The sequence below is a fragment of the Carassius auratus genome, unplaced genomic scaffold (genome assembly GCF_003368295.1).
Source record: "Carassius auratus strain Wakin unplaced genomic scaffold, ASM336829v1 scaf_tig00214833, whole genome shotgun sequence".
NCBI lineage: Eukaryota > Metazoa > Chordata > Actinopteri > Cypriniformes > Cyprinidae > Carassius > Carassius auratus.
Window position 1 is genome coordinate 18,882 of NW_020527822.1, and position 22,013 is coordinate 40,894.

Sequence of the window (22,013 nt, forward strand, 5' to 3'; positions counted from 1 at the left end):
CGTTATTACTGTTAACCATGCGAAGTGATGTTGAACTGTAATATGGTCCAGAGAGCTGCCGGGAACTACGTTTGCCGTGCGCTTCCCAGAAAATAATTGCACACCTCAGAATGTTCGTCAGCCAATCAGATTCAAGCATTCAATGGCCCTGTAGTATATATATATACTACTTGATGTTCCATTTATCTAAATAAATAATCCTAACATACTGTATACATACTGGCTCTTAAATAATTGCTTATAAAAATTCATTTTTTTTTTCATATTTTGACAGTTAATTCAGGTCATTGCTTTTATAATTTTATTACTGTGTACGTGTCTTTTTTTGTAAATTAAATTCAGTTTGAAATCAAATATGAAATCAAGCTTCCTTGTGCTGTAAGATTTTGCAACAATTAAACACTAAGCATTTAAAACTTTGCTGTGCACACTACAGGCTTCGTGCTCACAGTGTCTCAGCTATATTTTACATTTAAACTTGCTAGCAGGTTGGAAGAAAATTCTTCCTAATGATTTTATAAAAGTTAGATATTATTTGGACAATATCCGTATACTTCTAAATATAATTGATTACTCAGAATCGTACAATTTGCAAAAATTAAGTATCCATTGGTGCCAAAAAGCATTAAGTAGCATTAAATGCATGCATCTGCTTGTCATTAAAACTGAATTAAAAAAAATAAAACTAATCAAAGATGCAGAGTTTGATTGCTTTGAATCTGAATTGTTTTAAAAGCAACTGGTTAAAGTGATGCAGAGATTTGTTAAGCATCATTTCTCACATCATTGGCAACTCAACAAGGTTGTTGGGTCTCAAAATCCAGATCACAATCAGCCATTAGACCTGACACCAACATCAAACAACCACTATTTAAGCAAGATAGGCTTTATTGACATTCACTCTAAATATACACTAGATAAAATGAAAAAGTAATAGATGTAAATGTAGCATGAGAAGTTATTCTGATCATAGTCATCAAGATAGACAACTGAACAATGAGAGCACATACAAAACATGTAATATTTTACATAATTCCGGACCTAATTAGCAAAGAACAAATCACCAAATATGTTTCATGTAATTGGAGACTCTCTTGAGCGTAAAAGTACACAAACCCAGCCAGATGTCTTGCAAATGCAAAAAATGCTGGGAAACTGTCAGGACAAATATATGAAGTGAGAGAATACATTTTTAGTCAGGTTTTCAGCTCACCAGCTTTTCACAGGATGACACAAAGATACAGAGGAACCCTCACAAACTACAAATCCAACATAGAGAGGTTCAGTGAATGTAGAGCTGAATGTGTGTAAGTGCGTGAGTGTGTCAGAGATGCTGTAGAAGGACAGCGTGCCAGCCGACATGTCAACATACACTCCTACTCTCTTAGAGGAGCGCAAAGGGACATGTATGACAGTGAACTTCTTATTGTGACGAACAGTAAAACCAAAATCAGAGCAGATCAGACTCCAAGAATTTTTATTGGATCCAAACCAACAATCATCACTTCCTCCTTTCCTGCTAATACATTTATATGTGACTGACATATCAGCATCATGTCCACTCCATTCAGCCTCCCAGTAACATCGTCCGGACAGGCTCTCTCGACAAAGAATCTGACTACACTCATCAAATCTCTCTGGATGATCAGAATATGACTGATTCTCTTTCACATTTATCACCTTTTTGTTATCCTCGGAAACAATAAGATGAATGTTTGCTGTGTTTAGATCCAGTGTGAGATCACAGGCATCTAAATAAAAAAAGAACAAATATTAAGTAAGGTTCTATTAGTTAATGGTGGTTAATGTAATAACTAACATGAATGAGCAATGAACAAAACATTTATTACAGTTTTTATTAAACTTTATGTTAGCTAATGAAAATACAGTTGTTCACAGTTAGTCCATGTTTCATATTAACAATACATTAGTAAATGTTGAGATTAATATTAACTAAGTATTAAAAAATAAATAATAAATTCTTTAGAAGTATTCTTCATTGTTAGTTCATGTAATCTAATGAGTTTACTAATGTTAACTAATGAACCTTATTATAAATGTTACCAGAACATTTATATCAAAACAAAAACAATCACTAAAAGTGTGTCTGTGTGTGCAGACATACATTTGTGTAGCCCTGCTGTAATCCTGAAATCTCCTCCATGATCCACACTATAAAACACACAGAATGTCATATTCTGATATGATCAGTAAACACACACACACACAGAGCAGTGCGATTATTTCTGCTTAACATACTTGAGTTTGTCTAGTGTGCAGTTTGGATGGCTGAGTATCTCAGACAGCAGCTTGACTCCTGACTCTCCTGGGTGATTGTAGCTCAGATCCAGTTCTCTCATGTTTGAGGGGTTTGAAGTCAGAGCTGAAGACAAACAACCACATCCTTCCTCTGTCACCATACAGCCAGACAGCCTACAAACACACACACAACAACAGTCCATGTGACTTCTGTTTGGTTTGACAATCGGACATGTACAGAAATATTTGTATCTGTACACTCTACATGTAATAATTGCCAAAAAAATGATGAGGGGAAAGACAAACAAACACACATTACTGTACCAATTGCTACTTCCAAGAAATATAAAGAGTCATGAAAGTTATTTGAACATTTACTTAGGCTTGTTGGGGCTGTTTTCTTCTAAATGAGTCTATTTTCTTGTCTGTGAGCTTGCATGAACAAAAACGAACAGATCAAAGCATATAATGCAACCAAAAATTACAATTGTTTAAACAATTTGGAAAATAAATTTATGTAAAAAATGATGAAGAGATGTCAAAGCTGATGATCGGAAGTTTAGACACTTCCATAAAGCTTCTAGTCCATTTAAAGGCAGATATATCCTTTTAATAACCTGATAAGGCAGACACATAAGCATCACTCAGATTATTAGGATTACCCTCACTTTTTTCTGGGAAAGAGACTTTTTTTTCTCAGAAGAGACTACATAAAAGGTGTTTTGACATTGAATCCATTTATCAAATTGATACTGAATGTTGCAGTTACCCCAGCAATGGCCTGATACGAGAAACTTGTGCAGAAAAGACTACTGATTTTGAACCTTTCATGTCCTATCATGTGCATTTATGAATTTGCATTTGTGATACAGTTTAGACCTGAGTGGCCACCAGCACACCTCACAAACAAATATAATAAAGTGGTAATAACTTTTTTTTTACACCAAACCCAGGAGCTTACATATTACAAATACTTCAGGTTGGACACCATTGTGATGAACAAATAATTATGCAAGAAGGCAGTTTGAAAATAGAAAGAGATTCCTTTTGGTACCTTTGAAAGTTCAACAGCAGTATTTATATATGTTTGTACATTATATAGCTCAGATTTATTTATTTATTTGTTCAGATATCGGTAAGGGGTCTTTAAAAATTAAGATGTGTAAAATTCTGTCTGAAATCCAAAAAAAAGTTAAAGTTTAAAAGTCCAAATATTTCAGTGAAATATTAGAGCAGGGGTGATAAATTTAACTCCTGGAAGGCCACAAAGTTTAATTCCAACACTGCTTAAACAAATAAACATGTATTTCTCAAATAATACTGAATGATTTATTGATCAGCTGGATTAGATGCATTTAATTAGTGCCAATGCTAAACACTGCAGGACTGTGTTTGGTACCAGTGGTGTTTTGACACAGGAAATATCTGCTAGCCATAGTTATGAAACACAAACCTCAGTATGTTTAGTTGACAATATGAACTCTTCAATCCAGCAGAGAGCAGCTTTACTCCAGAATCTTGCAGGTCATTGTTACTGAGGTCAAGATCTCTCAGACAAGAGTTTGATGATTGTAGAACTGAAGACAAACTTTCACAGCACTTACCAGTGAGATTACAGATGACCAATCTAAACAGAACAATAAAGCAGAAAGTAATTTACTTCAGAGGTAAAAAACTATATAAGTACAGTTTGGTTTCTTGCACAGACTGATTGTTTTGTGTCTTTACACATCAGTGTATCATCATGAGCCACAGGGTTTAATTTGGTTTTCTTTGTGTATATGTTTTTTGACTTTCAAAAGCCATGATTCCCAATCGCTTCTGATGTAGCTCCAGGAGGGAGTCGAGAACATTTGTCCTCAATCTACTTCATCACTCCCTTTGTTACAGAAACACCATCTTTACTAAAGGATAAGTGATACATTGATCATAATGAATTAATTTATCAGGACTCAAAATGAATCACACAGAAATAATTTATTTCTATTTTATTTATTTATTTGTAAAGCACGTTATGAAAATAGCCTGCTTATTCAGTCGAGTCTGTTTGTAGCTACAGTAGCCTATACGTCACATTTAGAATGAAAAGCTCCCGATCAAAAACCATTATAATTATTTTATGATATAGGCTATACGCTGAGCTAAACTCTCGAAACGAGATTTATGACAGATAATATTAGTTACTAAATAAATACACGATTGTGAGAATAAGAAGCTGATGTCTGATTTCTTCAAGTGGTCATATTTACCATTGTTACTATGGTAACGTTAATGTTAATGTTAAGTCTGCCTGTCCTGTCACAACTATGGAGTTTGTCTGTGAACTCTCTGCCTTTCCTAAGCCAAAAGGACAGCCATTACAGCCAAAAATGTTGTTTCTAAACTGTCTGCCAATCCTGTTATGGCCACTGAAGCCATTGTTAACCTCTCTGTGCTCTATGATCCAGTTCTTCCTGATCCACCTTGGTAATATATTACGAAGTGTCAAGGATCAAAATAGTGGGTCTTTAATTATAATAAAATCTAAACTACTATTTCAACAAAACATTATCTAAAGCTAAACCTCTAGTAATTCTCAGTTAGAACTGTTGTACATGTATGAAATAAATAAAGACAAACTCATGCTAAGTTTGATTTTACAATGCAGGGTTTTGTAGTTGAAACACTTATTCATACACATATTTCAACATAGTGAGTACGTGAATGTGAAAGTCAAACCTCAGAATGTTCAGTTGACAGTGTGAACTCTTCAGTCCAGCAGAAAGCATCTTCACTCCTGAATCCTGCAGATCATTATTACTCAGATCCAGCTCTATCAGACTGGAATTTGATGATTGTAGAACTGAAGACAAGCATTCACAGTGTCGATCAGAGAGACCACATCCAGTAAGCCTATAAAAGAGAATGACATGTCTGAAAGTTTGTGATGAGACACATAAATCATCATCCCTACTGCATTTAGCTCAGCATTACATTATTAAACTTCTCTGTTTACATTCTAGTCACGGTGCTAAAATTACAGTGATATTTTTCTACAGTAGCTGCAGCATTTATGTAAGCACTTTTACAATTCAGTAATACCTGAAACTCATTACTATTTACTTTGGTTCAATCAGCACTACACAAACTACAGAAGATATCAGCAATCTAATCCACCTTTTACAGTAATTTGAATGTCATACATGCAGACAACTTCTGCTGATCTGATTTTCATTTAAGATTTATTGTAATCACAAACGCTATTACAATTGTTATTACATATATTTGTATATGTTAAAGTCAGACCTCAGTATGTTCAGTTGACAGTGTGAACTCTTTAGCGCAGCAGAGAGTAGCCTCACTCCTGAATCCTGTAAGTCATTGTTACTGAGGTCAATCTCTCTCAAACAGGAGTTTGATGGTTGGAGTGCTGAAGACAAACTTTCACAATACTGACCAGAGAGACCACATCCAGCAAGTCTATAACAGAGGATGACATGTTATCTGTGTTCTATCCATGCACTCTGAGTTACCTGCACTTCATTTTGCCAGTAACATCACTTGCAGTTACCACTGCATTCTCAGCTGACTGCAACACCATTTTTGGAAAGAATAAAAAATTTGTAAGAATAGTTAGGACTGTTTTGCAAGATTTGATCTTTGTATTATATTGTCTATTGTCATGTTTACCTTTTGTCGTAATTTTATTTGTTCTGTAACAAATGTTATTGGTAACTCTACATAAAGGGTTTATAAAGGTGTTCATAAAGAACTAATATCTCATTTACAAATGCATTAAAACTGATTATCTTCACTGAATATGTAATCAAATTAAATATGACAAACATAACTGTTTTTTTGTCAAACATCAAGTTTTAATGAACACTAAAAGCCATTATAAAGGTATAACTATAAAATATAAGACACTTTTGTAATAGGAAATAAGACAAAAGCAAACAATTCAATCAGATTTATGCAACAAAGTCAGCGCTGTAATCAGATGAATAAATAAATAATTTATGAAACATAACTTTGTCCCCAGCCAAAACAATATTTTGAATAAATAGTAGATTTATGAGATCAAAGATTGTTTTTAGATTTACCCAAAATAAATTATATCTCATGTTTAACCACTACAGAGACATCAGAGTCAACGGCAAACGTCAAAATGACTAGCTGAGATGAGTCTGCTCTCAGGAAATACATGAGCACTGAGGGCCCAGTGATCGCGTGGAGCTCAAGTCTCAGAAATCACCAAAGCAAATTTTCAAATAGGTGCTGTATTTATAAATAAACTGCATATTTGAGTTTTAAACCTTCTGCTGTCTTTAGCCATTTTTTGACCAGATAATTTTACATTTAGAATTTAAAAAAATTGTAGCTTCACCAGAATGGTATGTAATTTGGTGACTTTTATGACACTTTGTATGTGAACACACACACACACACACACACAAAAAAAATGTAGGGCATGATTCAAAACAGCTAAGTAATCATAAAAATATAGTTAGACTCATGGTTTTCGGTCAAAAATTACAGACCATAGGAAATAAATGGGAAATTAAAATACTGAACATTTTTATGTGTACAATCTACAAATCCCCACAATGCAGAAAAAAAATTGCACAGCAATGAAGGGGTGAAACTATAAAACATTAAGAGCGCAAAATAAACACACCAACTCATTCTTTGAGAATGCCTTAATATACATTTAAATCCACAACCTAATAAAATTAAACAATTATTTATAAAAACAACTAGGGAATTCACAAGCCTCTCTATGGCTGTCTCAAGTTTGCACAAGTCACCTCTGGATACATCCTTGATAAAAGGGGTGGAGCAAGAACACATCCGGGGATTTAAACTGTACTTGGCTAGATGTGAACTTTGAATTGCAACAGTATTTAGGAGGCTCCTTTTATATCATTGGGTTCTTTGGTGTCCTTTTGGAGCTTCAAAGTTTTTTTTATTTATCTTGAAAAAAATCACCCTTCAATCTTTTGGTTTACTTAACCAACTACTGAATAAAAACTTATAACAAAATAAACATTTGAAACCAAATAAATCTATGCCTAATTTCATGGATTCTGATTAATTGACTTCACATTAATTGACTTACATGATGTTTAGAAGAATGTTTAAATCCAGAGAAATAAGCAATTTTAAATAGTGACATGAACAGTATCCATAGTATCATTTTGTTGTCTTTCAATGATGTTATAACTCGATTTCTATTTTGTTTTGAAGAAATTAAAGTTAAAATTAAAGTTATGCATTTAACAGATTATTTTATCCAAAGCGACTTACAGTACATTCAGGCTAACATTATTTAACTAACATGTGTTGCCTGGGAATCGAACTCACAAACTTTTGAGCTTGTCAACTCAATGCTCTACCACTGAGCCACAGGAACACACATAAAAAAACATGGAAACACCAAAGAACCTTTAAACTTTTCGGTGGTGAGTTTAAAATATTCTAGCGGCACCCCCAGAGTGATTTTTTTAAGGCAACCATTATTTTAGAATGTTCCCCTTACTGTTTCCATGGCAATGTGTCAGGCTTTTCATATGAAACACCGTGTCTACAATATCACTATCTCTACTGAGCCCTGCCCACAGAGCTCCTCACAGACAGACTGTGATGTATCAAAACAGCTACAAGATTCAGCACCCAGGGATGACTTTCTGGAAAACAGCTAGGGAAGCCAGGACAACATATCACAGCCACCGGAAACACCAGAGACACAGCCCATCTCACCAGACACATTATCTCTCTCTCTCTAGCATCTCCACTTCTGTGCTTTTCACATAAAATGGAGGAATTGGTGTATGCTGGGACTAAACTCTCACACTCTTTTGCACCAGCCCCCATATATATATAAAAAAAAAAACGACAGGCCCCAAAACCACCAAAGCCTATGGGCCCTGTTCCTATGAGAGCTCTTCGACCACTGCCTCAACGCCAGAGCCCAAACCCTCTATCTGCTGAGGGTGAACTAAAAACAACTGATAGCAGCTCTCAGTGATATGTGTCAGGTCCCCGCTATAATAACAGCAACATTCACAAATGCCTACTGAACAAGCGGGAACCCAGTGTGCCTGTAGCTTTCTCTATTTCAGTTTTATCACGTGATAGAAAGTCTAAGGCCTTCTCAAGCCGAAGGGCAAACTCATCTAATCTGCGGCCTATTATGCATCAAACTAAGATTGATGTAAAGACACAAAGCACTGCCATCAAGTTAGCACTTTTAAACATTCGCTCACTAAAAAATAAATCATTTCTAATCAATGACTTTATAACCACAAATAATCTGGATTTTATGTTTCTAAATGAAACATGGCTAGAAGACAGCCTGCAGTGCAACAATCCTAAATGAAGCAGCCCCTCCTAACTTCACTTACATGAGTGTCTGCAGGATTGTTAGGAGAGGTGGGGGTGTAGCTGCTCTATTTAAAGATGTCTATCAATGCAAGCAAGTGTCATTTGGTCAGTACTTGTCTTTCGAATATCTAGGGATTGTGCTGAAAGGTGCCCCACGCATTCTGTTTATTATTACTTACAGGAATTATCTTATCACTTCTGTATTTTCTTTGATATATTGACCTCTGCTACCACTTAATCTAGATCTGTCTCTGTCAGAAGGAGATGCATAAACGAGAACACAAGTGTACTATTTATGGAGGCTATATCTTTAACACCAAGCATTTCTGCAGACTCTGTTGATATTCTTCTTGATTCCTTCAAGGATTCCCTCAAAAGTTAAGAATGTTATTGATGATATTGCACCAATAATAGGAGGCTATATAGGAGTCAGTAAGAAAAATAGCAGACAGAAATCAGTTTGGAGAAGATCAACAGCAGTTCAGACTATGAAAATAAAATGCAGAAAAGCCGAATGGATGTGGCGGAAGACAAACTTGTAATTCACTATAGCATCTATAAAGTCAGCCTTCATGCTTTTAATGTGAAACTAGCCACACTAAACTTTTTTCTTCTCAATGAGTGTAACCTAAACAGCACCCATACTCTTTTTGCCTCTGTTGAGAAACTGACAAACCCCCCAAGTCAGATTCCCAGTGAAATGCTCTCGGACTTTAAATGCAATGAGTTTGCTTCCTTCTTTTCTGAGAAGATCATCATCAATATCATGAAGGCGATTAGCACATCCTCAAGTAATGCAGAATTCAGACAGATTTGGCCGCAATATCAAAAAGATGCTGTCTATTTTTGAAGCAACTGGTAGCAAAATTTTTGAAGAAATAGTGCAGCACCTAAAATCGTCAACCTGCTATCTGGACACACTCCCACATCTTTTTTCAAAAGTGCGCTAAACTGTGCACCAAACTCCCAACTGCTCCATGGGTGCCACAGCAAAAATTTGCTGCCGTGTTAAAAACAAACTTTCCTTTGTGTGTGTGCATTAATAATTAATAAATAATTAGTGTGTCAACTTTACATTAAAGTTAAACCACAGGGATTGTTTTGTACTTTTGTATAGCTCAACCAGACAATGGTGGGCAAAAGCCCCTGCCAAAATGGTGTCACTTGACTTTCTGTGTAATGAAAATATCATTTATAACATTTGTGTAATATAAATAAAAATAGTTATGATTTGTCTGCAGCTGAAATTAAACTAATTCAAACTATATTTCCCCCTGTGATAACATAACTGAATACTCACAGAGCTTTTCTGCAGTTTTTCACTGCTGGTATCAGTCTCCTTCTTCCCTCATCTGACGTGTTGTATTTCATAAGATCAATCTCATCCAGCACCTCATCTGACATCTGAAGCATGTAGGCTATTGCTGAGCAGTGAGCTGGAGACAGTTTCTTCTCTGAGTGTTTTTCTGATTTCACAAAGTCCTGAATCTCTTGGTACAGAGTCTGATCTTTCACTTCCAGCAGACAGAGAAACAAATTAATGGATCTGTCAGCGGAGAGACTGTCATTTGTCTTGATTTCATCTTTAATGTACTGTGTGGTTCCTCTGATGGTCTCTGAGCTGTTTTCTGTGTCTGTCAGTAGATCGCGTAAGAGTTTTTGATTGGACTCCAATGAAATACCCAGCAGGAACCTCAAAAAAAGATCCAAGTGCCCATTTTCACCCAGAAGTGTTTGATCAACTGCTGTTATTAGTAACCCATACAGAGATAATTCAAACAACTGCTTATTATATCCACATTCATGATCATATTTATAATTTTCAGCCCACAATTTTAGAAATACATGGTTCTTTCCAACATATGAGTAGAACACATAGAAAGCAGCCAGAAACTCCTGAAAGCTCAGATGTATGAAGCTATAGACTTTCCTCTGATTAATAATAGATTCCTCCTTAAAGATCTCTGTGCAAATCCCAGAATACACTGAGGCGTCAGTGACGTCTATGCCACTCTCAATCAGGTCCTCCTCATAGAACATCACATTGCCCTTCATCAGCTGTTTGAAAGCCACTTCAGCAAGTTTTACAATCCCTTCTCTGTTGAACTTCAGGAGTTTCTCTGGATCTCTCTCTTCATACTTCTGCTTCCTCATGTTGATCTGAATCAGCAGGAAGTGGATGTACATTTCAGTCAGAGTTTGAGGGATTTCTACACTCAGATCTTCTTCCAGGAGCTTCTGAAGCACAGTGGATGAGATCCAGCAGAAGACGGGGATGTGGCACATGATGTGGAGGCTTCTTGCTCTTCTGATGTGTGAGATGATTCTGCTGGCTTGATGCTCATCACTGATTCTCTTCCTGAAATATTCCTCCTTCTGAGGCTCAGTGAATCCCTGAATCTCTGTCAGACGGTGGATGTATTCGGAGGGGATCTGATTGGCTGCTGCTGGTCTGGAGGTGATCCAGATGAGAGAAGAGGGAAGCAGCTCTCCCTTCATGAGGTTTGACATCAACACAGCCAATGATGAAGTCTTAGTTACATCACAAATTTTCTGAGAGTCTGAAAACATCAGTGAAATTCTGCTTTCATCCAGACCATCAAAAATGAACACAACTTTACACTCCTCATAAATCAGTGAGTCCAGATCTTGAAGTTCAGGATAAAAGTCCAGCAGAAGTCTGTGAAGACTGTACTGATGATCTCTGATCAAGTTCAGCTCTCGAAATGGAAGCACAAACATGAAATCTACATCCTGATTGGCTTTTCCTTCAGCCCAGTCCAGAATGAACTTCTGCACAGAGACGGTTTTTCCGATTCCAGCGATGCCTTTAGTAAGAACAGTCTTGATCTGCTCTTTCTCCTCAGATCCTGCTTCAGCGGAGGCTTTAAAGATGTCATTGCAGTAGATTGGAGTGTCTTGTGAGTGTTGTTTCCTGGCTGTTTTCTCCATCTGTAAAACCTCATGTTCTTCATTCACTCCTTCACACTCTCCCTCAATGATGTAGAGTTGTGTGTAGATCCTGTTCAGGAGGGTTCGAGTCTCTTGTAATTTGCTTCCCTCGACTAAGTTCTCATACTTGTCCTTCATTCTGGTTTTGTGATGGTCTTTGACTCTCTGTACATCATCTGGTTCAAGAAAATCTTGCAACAGCTCTCTTGTCTGATCATCTCTATCAACACAACAGAAACAAAAGTTACAGTATGTGGCCAACCAGTGTGCGCTTTCTACCGTCGCCGCCTCCACCGCATCTGCAAAGTGCATTTGCAGCTTTTGAAGGTTTATTTGCACATATAACATTCGAAATACAACTTTACAAATCCATTGAAGCAAAAAAGAAAACAAAATACTGTGCGGGAGAGAGTGAGAAAACCATAAGGTCTTATGAAACCACCTCCCCAAAATCTCATTAAATGAACGTACAATTACACGGTCAAACAATACAATACAATCAGTACATCAAAAATTTTAATAAATACATTACCAAGATAAACTTATTTTTATGTGTTAACATTATTTTCAGCTCTCTTTTGAAAGAATTTAGAGTGGTTTTAGTCTTTAAAGCAGGGTCTAAATGATTCCAGAGGGAAGGCCCTCTGTATTTCAGTGTAGATTGGTTGGCTTGACCGCCGAGTAGCGCTTTAACCACAAGTTATCAAACATAAGCACATTTTCACAAATAACCATCAACTTTGATTCAGCGATGTGTATTTGATGGCGGCATTCGGTGAAAATTAAAGAAAAACACTGTACTTAAAATATTTAATATTCACAGAAAATTTTAAAGGCCTACTTATGAAGTTATGTGCATTTCTTATAATGAATTCAAGTAGGATGTCAAGACCCTGAGCTCATATTTTATCTAAGCTACACAATATTACACCATATTTTAGATTTGAAAAATTTAACAGGTGTGCAGTATCATGTATATAATATGAATTATGTGTTATATTTTGTGTTACTTTTCATTGGAGCGTTTAAAGTGGTAGGCTATTTTAGTGAGCTGGGCTACATACATGGATCTATATGCAAAGTGTTAATATTCTCACATATTAAGCCTATATTTGTAAGAAGTACATTTTTAATTTACATTTAAAAAATTCTTCAATAAAACAGCATGCATATTTGACATGCACATACTTTGTTAATCGTTACCTGGACTTTATTTTGACAGATAACTACTTGGGAAAAAGATATCTGTTTGAATTGTTTATTTTATTTGAGTAAAAATGTATAATTTTGTTCCCATTATTTAGGCCTAACCAAAACAAGAAATTAATAAATTACATAACGCATAACATCCTCACTTTTAAACACAATTTGTTTTATTATAATCAACAAAGTGTGTACATGATGTAAAAAAAAGAGCTTCATTAATTGACCATTTTTGTCAATTAATGAAGTGATTTCAAAAGGAGCCGCCTTTACTTGCTTTTGCAGTTAAAGTAAAACTAATAAAAAGTAAAAAATTCTATCCACATTTAAATACAGAAGTGTATAATATTCCTTAAAATATCAGAGTGCAAGATTTGTATGGCGCATATGATGTGGAACATTTATTCTTATTTGTCTACATACTTTATTTTCATTACAAATCTTGTTTGGTTTTTACTTTGTATAATTTGCATGTAAAAAGAATAATTACATTTGTAATGCATATACAAAATATGAAACTGCAATCTTAATTGCAGTTTACAGCAAATTTATAATTATTTTTTACAATGAAATTTAACTTAAAGGGGGGGTGAAATGCTATTTCATGCATACTGAGTTTTTTACACTGTTAAAGAGTTGGATTCCCATGCTAAACATGGACAAAGTTTCAAAAATTAAGTTGTACGTTTGAAGGAGTATTTCTGTTCCAAAAATACTCCTTCCGGTTTGTCACAAGTTTCAGAAAGTTTTTTTCGAGTATGGCTCTGTGTGACGTTAGATGGAGCGGAATTTCCTTATATGGGTCCTGAGGGCACGTTTGCCGGAAGAGCGCGCGCTCACATATAGCAGAGCACTGAGAGCACAACAGACTTCACTGATCAGAGCGAGAGCGTCGCGAAATGTCACAAAAGGAGTGTGTTTTTGGTTGCCAGGGCAAGACAACCCTGCACAGATTACCAAAGAAAAAACAGCATTAAGGGACCAGTGGATGGAGTTTATTTTTACAGAGCATCAACGGAGTTGTGCAAGTGTTTGTGTTTGTTCCCTGCATTTCTAAAATGCTTGTTTTACAAACAAAGCCCAGTTTGACGACGGATTTGCGTATCGTTTATTTCTTAAGGATGATGCAATCCCAACGAAAAAGGGTCACGATTGTGTGTTGGAACCACAGGCGGTGAGTAAAACTGCTTAAAATATCTCTGCCTCCTTGTTAGTGCGTCCACCTCCCATCGGAGACCTGGGTTCGAGCCCCACTCGGAGCGAGTCCTTGCTGCTGCTGCTCTCGTTCAGTTTCAGCCTTCACAGCTGTCACAGCTTCCAAACGCTCTCAACGCAACTGGCGCTCGTGATTCTTTAGCTCCGCCCACACGTCACGCCTCCAGGCGCTCGTGTTTTTCCGGGAAAAATCGGTACAGACTATCTTTCTTTTATGAATATAATAAAACTAAAGACTTTTTGGAGTTATGAAGGATGCAGTACTACTCTATAGGTACTCAAGATTAACATGATATTGAGTGAAAACGAGCATTTCACCCCCCCCCCCCTTTAACCTGTTTTGTATCTTTATCATTTAATGCAAAAGATATTTATTAAAACAAGTTTATGAGTCATGCATTGATTTAATTTTGATCTAGAACAACTTTTCAACAAAATGGATCAGCATCAGCCTTTTAGATCATTTTAAAACCTCACATTGCCTTCATTTAACAGGTTATAACTGCATCTGTCTCTGTTGTAGACTTGTGAAAATTGATTTTTAATACAGATCCCATACTGTAACCTAAAAGCAATGTGCCCTATTAATATTCACATTCATGTGTCTGTGTGGAAAATTATTAATGTGCATGCATGACAGGGAGACTGATAATTAAATAACTTTAAAATTGGGGTGTCATACATACATGAGAAATATATCTACAGAAAGCTTGAAATGTTACTTTTAAATGATTCAATTCAAAACAAAGCAAATCTGGTTATGTAATCAGAAGGTAGAGTCAGCACCGTGAATGTCATCTTGTTTCTATTTCTGCCTGTGCTTTGTGGCAAACTTAATGCGTGTTCTTGAGCGCAAAATTTTTTAAGGTTTATTATGGATGACACAGTGTTAATTTAATATAAACATGAGATTAGTTTAATAATTACTTAAATTAATGACTACTAGCAACTAAAACATATTTATGGGGGGGCAGCCCTATTAAATTCCCTCTAAACATCTCTGTTAAAGTTTTTAAAGCATTTTATACGTTTGCATAAATTCTGCTTTCAGAATGGTCCCGTAATGCAGAAATGACACTTTCATCCATTTTCTTCTGTACTCTGTATGCCGTTGCAAAAATTGCAAAACCAAACGAAGCATTTGTCCTAAAATGGATACTTTGCCTAAACCTGCTCAGCAATTTTGAAATACTCATCAGAAACTCTCCATATGAAGGAGCAAGAGATTCACACCTTTATTTTAACCCACACAAGCTATACAGAAATACCCTCAAACCCCAACCCCTCCAGATAGTCCAAACTATCAATGCGTGTTTGCACAAGACAGATGCGCTCTTCATTCTTCTCACTATATATATATATATATAAACGAGTTTCACAATTTGAGTTGAATTACTGAAATAAATGAACTTTCCCACAACATGCACCTGTGTGTGTGTGTGTGTGTGTGTGTATATATTAGGGGTGTAACGGTTCACAAAATTCACGGTTCGGTTCGATACGATACACTGATGTCACGGTTTGGTTCAGTACGTTTTAGATACAGCAAAATGGAAAAACATCTCAACTTTTCAGAATGCCGCAAGCGCACAGCGGGTCATGTGACAAGAACTAACCAATCAGCTTCATCCTTTCCCGTAACAACGTTGAAAGCTCAGCCAAGATGAAGGAACAGCTGATCATAGTTGTATATGGATTGCAATTTTGAAATAAATTTAGAAGCAGAGCTAGCCTACTGCAAGCGATTTTTAGAGCTGCAAATCCATTTATCCTTTGCTGAAATTTCCGCGTCTTCTTGGAGAGAGCACGTCATTGTTGCTTAGCAAGGACAGACGCCTCATGAGCGCTTCTGCCCGAGCGCTTTGGAGAGGAGAAAGACGCGCCTAGCGTTTTCCACGCCTTTTTAGGCGCAATATGTGAACGGCCCCTAAGCCACTCGCTCACTCAGCACGCGCTGAAGGCTTGTTGCAAAATGTCTAATGAATTTAACAGACCAGAAATAGAAGATCCTCCAATAACCAACAGGTCTGGTGTTTGGGTGCACTTTGGATTCCCTGTAAACTATAATGGTGATGACAGAATGAATGGTAAATAGTAAGGTCTCATATCCGCGGCTATAATGTAACCGTAACGTAAATGAAGCCTTCCAATCGCCGGGGTGAGTCTTTTGCCCTGTTTGAGTGAGTTGGAAATGTCTGTCTGAATGCTGCGGGGATAGTTTGTTGCATGTATGTTTCTCCTTTTTTTCGTCTTTTCCCAGATACTGACACACTAAGGTGATGTCGGTGTAAATGAGTTGACATGTTTCAAGTATTCCCGCTGTTTTTTATTTATTTATTTTTTTTATTCCCGCTGGTGTACCCTATTGTCATGTAGCAGATGCAACCGTTGTTTTTTTATCCACCACTCTCTTGCCATCACCATTATAGCTTACAGGGAATCCAAAGTGCACCCAAACACCAGACCTGTTGTTTATTGGAGGATCTCCTATTTCTGGTCTGTTAAACGCATTGGCTATTTTGCAACGAGCCTTCAGCGCGTGCTGAGTGAGTGAGCACCTGACTGAGTAGCCTAACATAAACATATAAGTTGGTGTTTTTTTCTTCTTCGGGGGTGTCAGGGGCATTGCCTGTTACGTCGTGTGGGTTATTGGGCTACCTTGTTGAACGCATATCATTATATTTCACTTTTTTTTTTTTTTTTATATAATTAATTAGTTCAACGGACCGTTCGGTACATAATGCGTACCGCGTACCGAACCGAAAGGTTCAATACGAATACGCGTATCATTACACCCCTAATATATATATATATATATATATATATATATATATATATTTATACACACACACACACACAGGTGCATGTTGTGGGAAAGTTCATTTATTTCAGTAATTCAACTCAAATTGTGAAACTCGTTTATTAATTAAATTAAATTCAGTTAAAGCCGTGGCCCTGCGGTGGCGGTACACACAGTGGTTGTAGGCATTTTTATTGGCCACCTACTGAACAACACAAAGAACAATGTTTTTGAATGGAAACATATTTTATTCAAACCCAATTCAAAATCAGCCAAGACATAATAAAGGAAGATTCAATATTAAAATTACAGTTAGACAAAGTTTCCTTGATTAAACTGTGAAATTTTGTGTCTATAAAATGCTATATTTTTCTAAAATGATCAGTATCTCATTACTTATTTTACAATGAGAATGACACTGTCACATGGGTTGCAAAGAGTAAAGCTGAGGTAAGGGTCTATTTAGAGAGAGGAAAAAAAAGAATAAGGCACACAGGTATATGAACAGGAATGTAAACCAAAACCATACACTGACTGACAAGAAACGACAAGGTACCGAACCAAACAGGAGAATATGGATACACAGAATAAATGGATGATAAAATAAGGAACAAGTCAGATTAATCAATGTACCAATGAGTGAGTATAATGACCAAAGACACTGGGATTAAACGTAATGATGCTGAACCTAAAACAAAACTACATAGACACATGACAGAAATATTGTAGAAAAATTTGAGGATACAGTTTCACCTTGGGTTAAAGGTCACAACTCCATCACACAGATTAGGAGGCTGCCCTATGGATTCCTCACTCTTCATAGACACACAGCTGGGGTCCGGAGATGATGATCTCTGGTTCTGGTAGTGAACGACATCCTCCTCCTCCTCTTTTCTCCCCTCACAGAGACTCATTTTTAAGTTAGCACTGTCCTTTTCCAACCATAAAGCAGTATTTATGGCAACTATTTAATTTGTACTAAAGATACACATGAGAAAACTTTAGAGGAAATATTATGATATAAAACTGCTGATTGTTGAACTTACTGTGACGTGATGTTTTCAAAGTCGATCTCAAAAAACACCATTTTGCTCCGTGCTTTTCTTGTTCTGCTGATGGTATGTGGTTTTTTTTCCTATAGAGGGTGTGTTTATGCAGGTCATGGCATGTCAAGCTGTGATGGGTGTGTTTTTGATTTGTTTAAGATTAAGTAACTCACCTCAGTAATGGTAACAGTCACATAACTTAGCAGTATGAAGGGTTCATCGCTATACCACCAGCAGGAGAAATAGAGAATTGTTTTAAAAGTGTGTGAAATATAACCTGACATCAATCAAAATTTATCTGATCCATATTTGATGCTTTTGAAACTAAGTTAAATATTAAATCCATAATTATTAAATAATAAATAATTGTTTATTACAAATTATTCTGATTTTTTGAATGCATTTAAAAAATACTTTACTCATCAACTGGTCACAATGCACAACACCACTGTAAGCTACATCTAAGGCACATACACGCTCATGTTAACAAGTATGGAATTGCATTTGGTTCAGTAAAAATTAACCTAACTTTATAAAACTGAACTTAACTTTTTCAGAAACTATCAAAAATATGCCATTACAAAAGAAGAAAAACACAATGAAAAAAAAAAAAAACCTCAGTCACACAAATTTAACAGGCTCTTCAAATATGCTTCATTCTTTGTTAATGTTTAAAATCTGATTAAATCTGGTCTCTACCATGAAAATTCTTTCTCACAGACAAAGTGAAAGACATTTATTTTAAGCTCATACACAGGTTCTACCCTGTAAAGAAGTTTATACAAAGATTTAAATCTGACATTGATCTTATATGCTCTTTTTGTTCGAGCTGAAGAAACTGTACACTTATTTTGGTCATGTCACTACACTCAGAAACTTTGGGATGATATTGGTGTGTTTGTCAAGTGTAAGATTTTGCCAGGCTTCTCCGTACATATGAAAAACATTATATTTGGGTATTATGACTCTGACCCCACAAGCGATAATATCGGTTTTGTTATTAATTTACATTTTTATTCACAAATGGTGTCCTACTTTATGTCCTCCATGTTCAAATCCACACTTTCCCTGCGGAATTAGCCTGCTTTTCCAGTTTTGCCGTGGCTTGTTTTTCAACTCTATGAGTTGACACAACCTCACTAACATGATGTTTACCTCCCTGAACATGTTTGGGCTAGTTTTGGACTAATTTTGAGAAGCAATTGGGCAGATTTTGTTGTGAAAGCCTGGAAACCCTGTTCATACTGTTCTTTTGTGTATATGGGTCAGTTCAGAGCCATGATCTGTTCATGCTGGAAATCGGATATTGGCAGTGGTATGAAAAGTCCTCAAAATTTTACTCAAGTGAAAGTACAGATCCAGAAAATTTTTACTCAAAAGAACATTTATCTGGCCAAAAACATAATTAAAAAAATACAACTTTATTTTAAATATTTAAATAATATTATACAAACTATTAAATTGAACAGAGACCTGGATCAAACCAGAAGACACTGCTACACCTGCAGCACTCTCCAATAATTTCTCATTTTCCCACTCCCCCCGTTTGACTGGAAGAGGTGGAGGTACTGGTCTGCTCATCTCTAATGATTGGAAATTTAATCCTTTACCATCTTTGGGTATCAACAGCTCCTTTGAATCTCATTCAGTTACTGTTACCTACCCTTTTAAAATACATTTTGTAGTTGTCTATTGACCCCCAGGGCCACTGGGTAACTTTTTGGATGAATTAGATGTGTTGCTCTCAACCTTTTCTGAGGATGGTACTCCCCTAGTTATGCTTGGAGATTTCAACATTCATCTAGATAAACCTCTGTTTGCTGATTTCCACACTCTGCTTGCCTCTTTTGATCTCAACCGAGTGTCAACTACTGCTACTCACAAATCAGACAACCAACTGGACCTTATTTATACACGACATTGCTCTACTGATCATGTTCTGGTTACTCCACTCCACACGTCGGATCACTTCCTCCTCACTCCTCACTCACTCCCGGACACATCACTTACCCCTCCACATGTCATCTTTCGACGTAACCTAGACACACTTTCACCCTCCCGGCTTTCTGCAATGATTTCATCTTCACTTCCTTCCCCTAAACTGTTAGCATCTTTTGATCTTCTAATTTGTCTGCCAATCATTAATCTGGTTTGTACCCAGTGCCTTATGTGTTTGTCTCTTATGTCACTGTCTGTCCACCCACCTAATATGAACAACTGAGGACATAGTGAAAACTGATTATCTAAAATGGTGCAAATGTATTCGTGAACCCTTTTCCAGAAACCCTGAATTTTTGTACAGGACCAGAGGGTATGAGTTAAGTCTCCATCCTCAGTCTTACATCTCCAGCAATATGGTGTATGTTTTAACCCAAGCCTGAACAGTCTGGAAGGGGTCCAGTAAAAATGGTCTTAAACTGTATAACGCTCATTTGTTTGCATCCATAGATGCCGTTTTGACATTTTTAAAAACTTAATCACTCCTCATCATCAAATATTAAATTCAAGTCTCTTTCCCATATTTTCTTAAAAGCTAATAATGCTCCATCACCATGATTTTGAATGAGTAGTATGTTGATGCTTCATGACCCTTCCCATATGCTGACATTATCATATAATGAATGACGGCTAATTTAGGAAGCTGTGTAATAGAACCAAAAGTAGTACAAAGTAGAGAAAAACTGAAATCTAGATATACCATACTTCTGATGTAAATATTCAAATGACTTCAGACTACCATTTTCATAAAGGTCACTTAATATAATGACACCTTTCTTAATACATTCCCTCCATAGAAAGGGGACTTTATTAATACACAGTTAAGGATTCAACCATATACTCGAACAAGTATTCAGGTAAGGGTCAGAGCTACACACACGGGAAATCTTTACCCAAACTGTATGCAAATGTGAAATATTAGGATGGTTTTTCACCTCGCTATCCAATTTGATGGACAGACTCTCCAATAATTAGATTGAGGGAAGACAGATTGTTCAATTGTATACCACGGGAGAGCTTGCTCAGTTAGCAGTGACCAATGAGCCAGGTGTCTGAGATTGAAAGCATAATAATAAAATAAACCTAAACCACCTTTCTCAACAGGTCTCTGCAACTTATTAGCATGCATCCGAGGACGCTTACCATTCCAAATAAAAATTGTACATATTCTGTCAAAATGTTAAAAGTAGTAAAGCAGTACTTGTAATGGGAGAGACTGCAATAAATAATTCAATCTTGGCTCATTTTACAACTAATTTTAATTAGACTGACTTTTCCAGCCATTGACATATGGAGTGGAGCCCATCTATCCATATCACAGGAAATCTTCATCATTAAGGGATTAAAATTAACTCTTACTAAGCCATTTAAATTTCGGGGAAATAGAACTGCTAAATATCTAATACCTGACTTAGGCCATAGTAAAAGGGTGAAAAGCTGAGGCAGGGCAAAATACAGTCAGTGCAAGGGCTTCAGATTAAGACCAATTCACCCTAAAACCTGAAAATTTTGGAAAATGTCAATTATTCAAAGAAGACAAGGTATTGTCACGATCATTACATGGAGTGCCCATGAACTTTTGTAGAGGATGTCACCACCAGATGTCACTCGGACTCTAGCACCTCTTATCTGTTGCACCACACCCTAACTACATTTCCCATGAGTCTCTGCATCACAATCACCCTGCCAGACCTGCACATCATTCCTCAGTCAATCTCCTTGCCACACCTGCACCTCATTTACACACACATACAGTATTGTTCAAAATAATAGCAGTACAATGTGACTAACCAGAATAATCAAGGTTTTTAGTATATTTTTTATTGCTACGTGGCAAACAAGTTACCAGTAGGTTCAGTAGATTGTCAGAAAACAAACAAGACCCAGCATTCATGATATGCACGCTCTTAATGCTGTGCAATTGGGCAATTAGTTGAAAGGGGTGTGTTAAAAAAAATAGCAGTGTCTTCCTTTGACTGTACAAACTCAAAACTATTTTGTACAAACATTTTTTCTCTGGGATTTAGCAATCCTGTGAATCACTAAACTAATATTTAGTTGTATGACCACAGTTTTTTAAAACTGCTTGACATCTGTGTGGCATGGAGTCAACCAACCTGTGGCACCTCTCAGCTGTTATTCCACTCCATGATTCTTTAACAACATTCCACAATTCA

At 36.5% G+C, this 22,013-nt stretch overlaps 1 protein-coding gene across 1 annotated transcript; it reads right to left on the minus strand.

The window, feature by feature from the left end:
* Positions 1–889: 889 nt before the first annotated feature.
* On the minus strand, positions 890–17,969 carry LOC113093036 (NACHT, LRR and PYD domains-containing protein 12-like). The gene is made up of 9 exons (XM_026258859.1): positions 17,839–17,969; positions 17,546–17,724; positions 9,923–11,794; positions 5,545–5,718; positions 4,978–5,151; positions 3,713–3,886; positions 2,260–2,433; positions 2,126–2,172; positions 890–1,751 (listed from the first exon to the last, which is right to left on the minus strand). Exons 2-9 carry the CDS (start codon positions 17,704–17,706, stop codon positions 1,210–1,212), a joined length of 3,318 nt encoding a protein of 1,105 aa, XP_026114644.1. The 5' UTR covers positions 17,707–17,724; positions 17,839–17,969; the 3' UTR covers positions 890–1,209.
* Positions 17,970–22,013: the final 4,044 nt, after the last annotated feature.

Bases quoted from the DNA above. Each gene is read 5' to 3' on its own strand.
- LOC113093036 (XM_026258859.1), bottom strand. From the start codon at position 17,706: ATGAGTCTCTGTGAGGGGAGAAAAGAGGAGGAGGAGGATGTCGTTCAC. The intron at 11,795-17,545 runs GTGAAACTGTAT...TTGTGTTGATAG, and splicing joins GTTGTGACCTTTAACCCAAG to AGATGATCAGACAAGAGAGC. The intron at 5,152-5,544 runs GTCTGACTTTAA...TCTCTTTTATAG, and splicing joins TGTCAACTGAACATACTGAG to GCTTACTGGATGTGGTCTCT.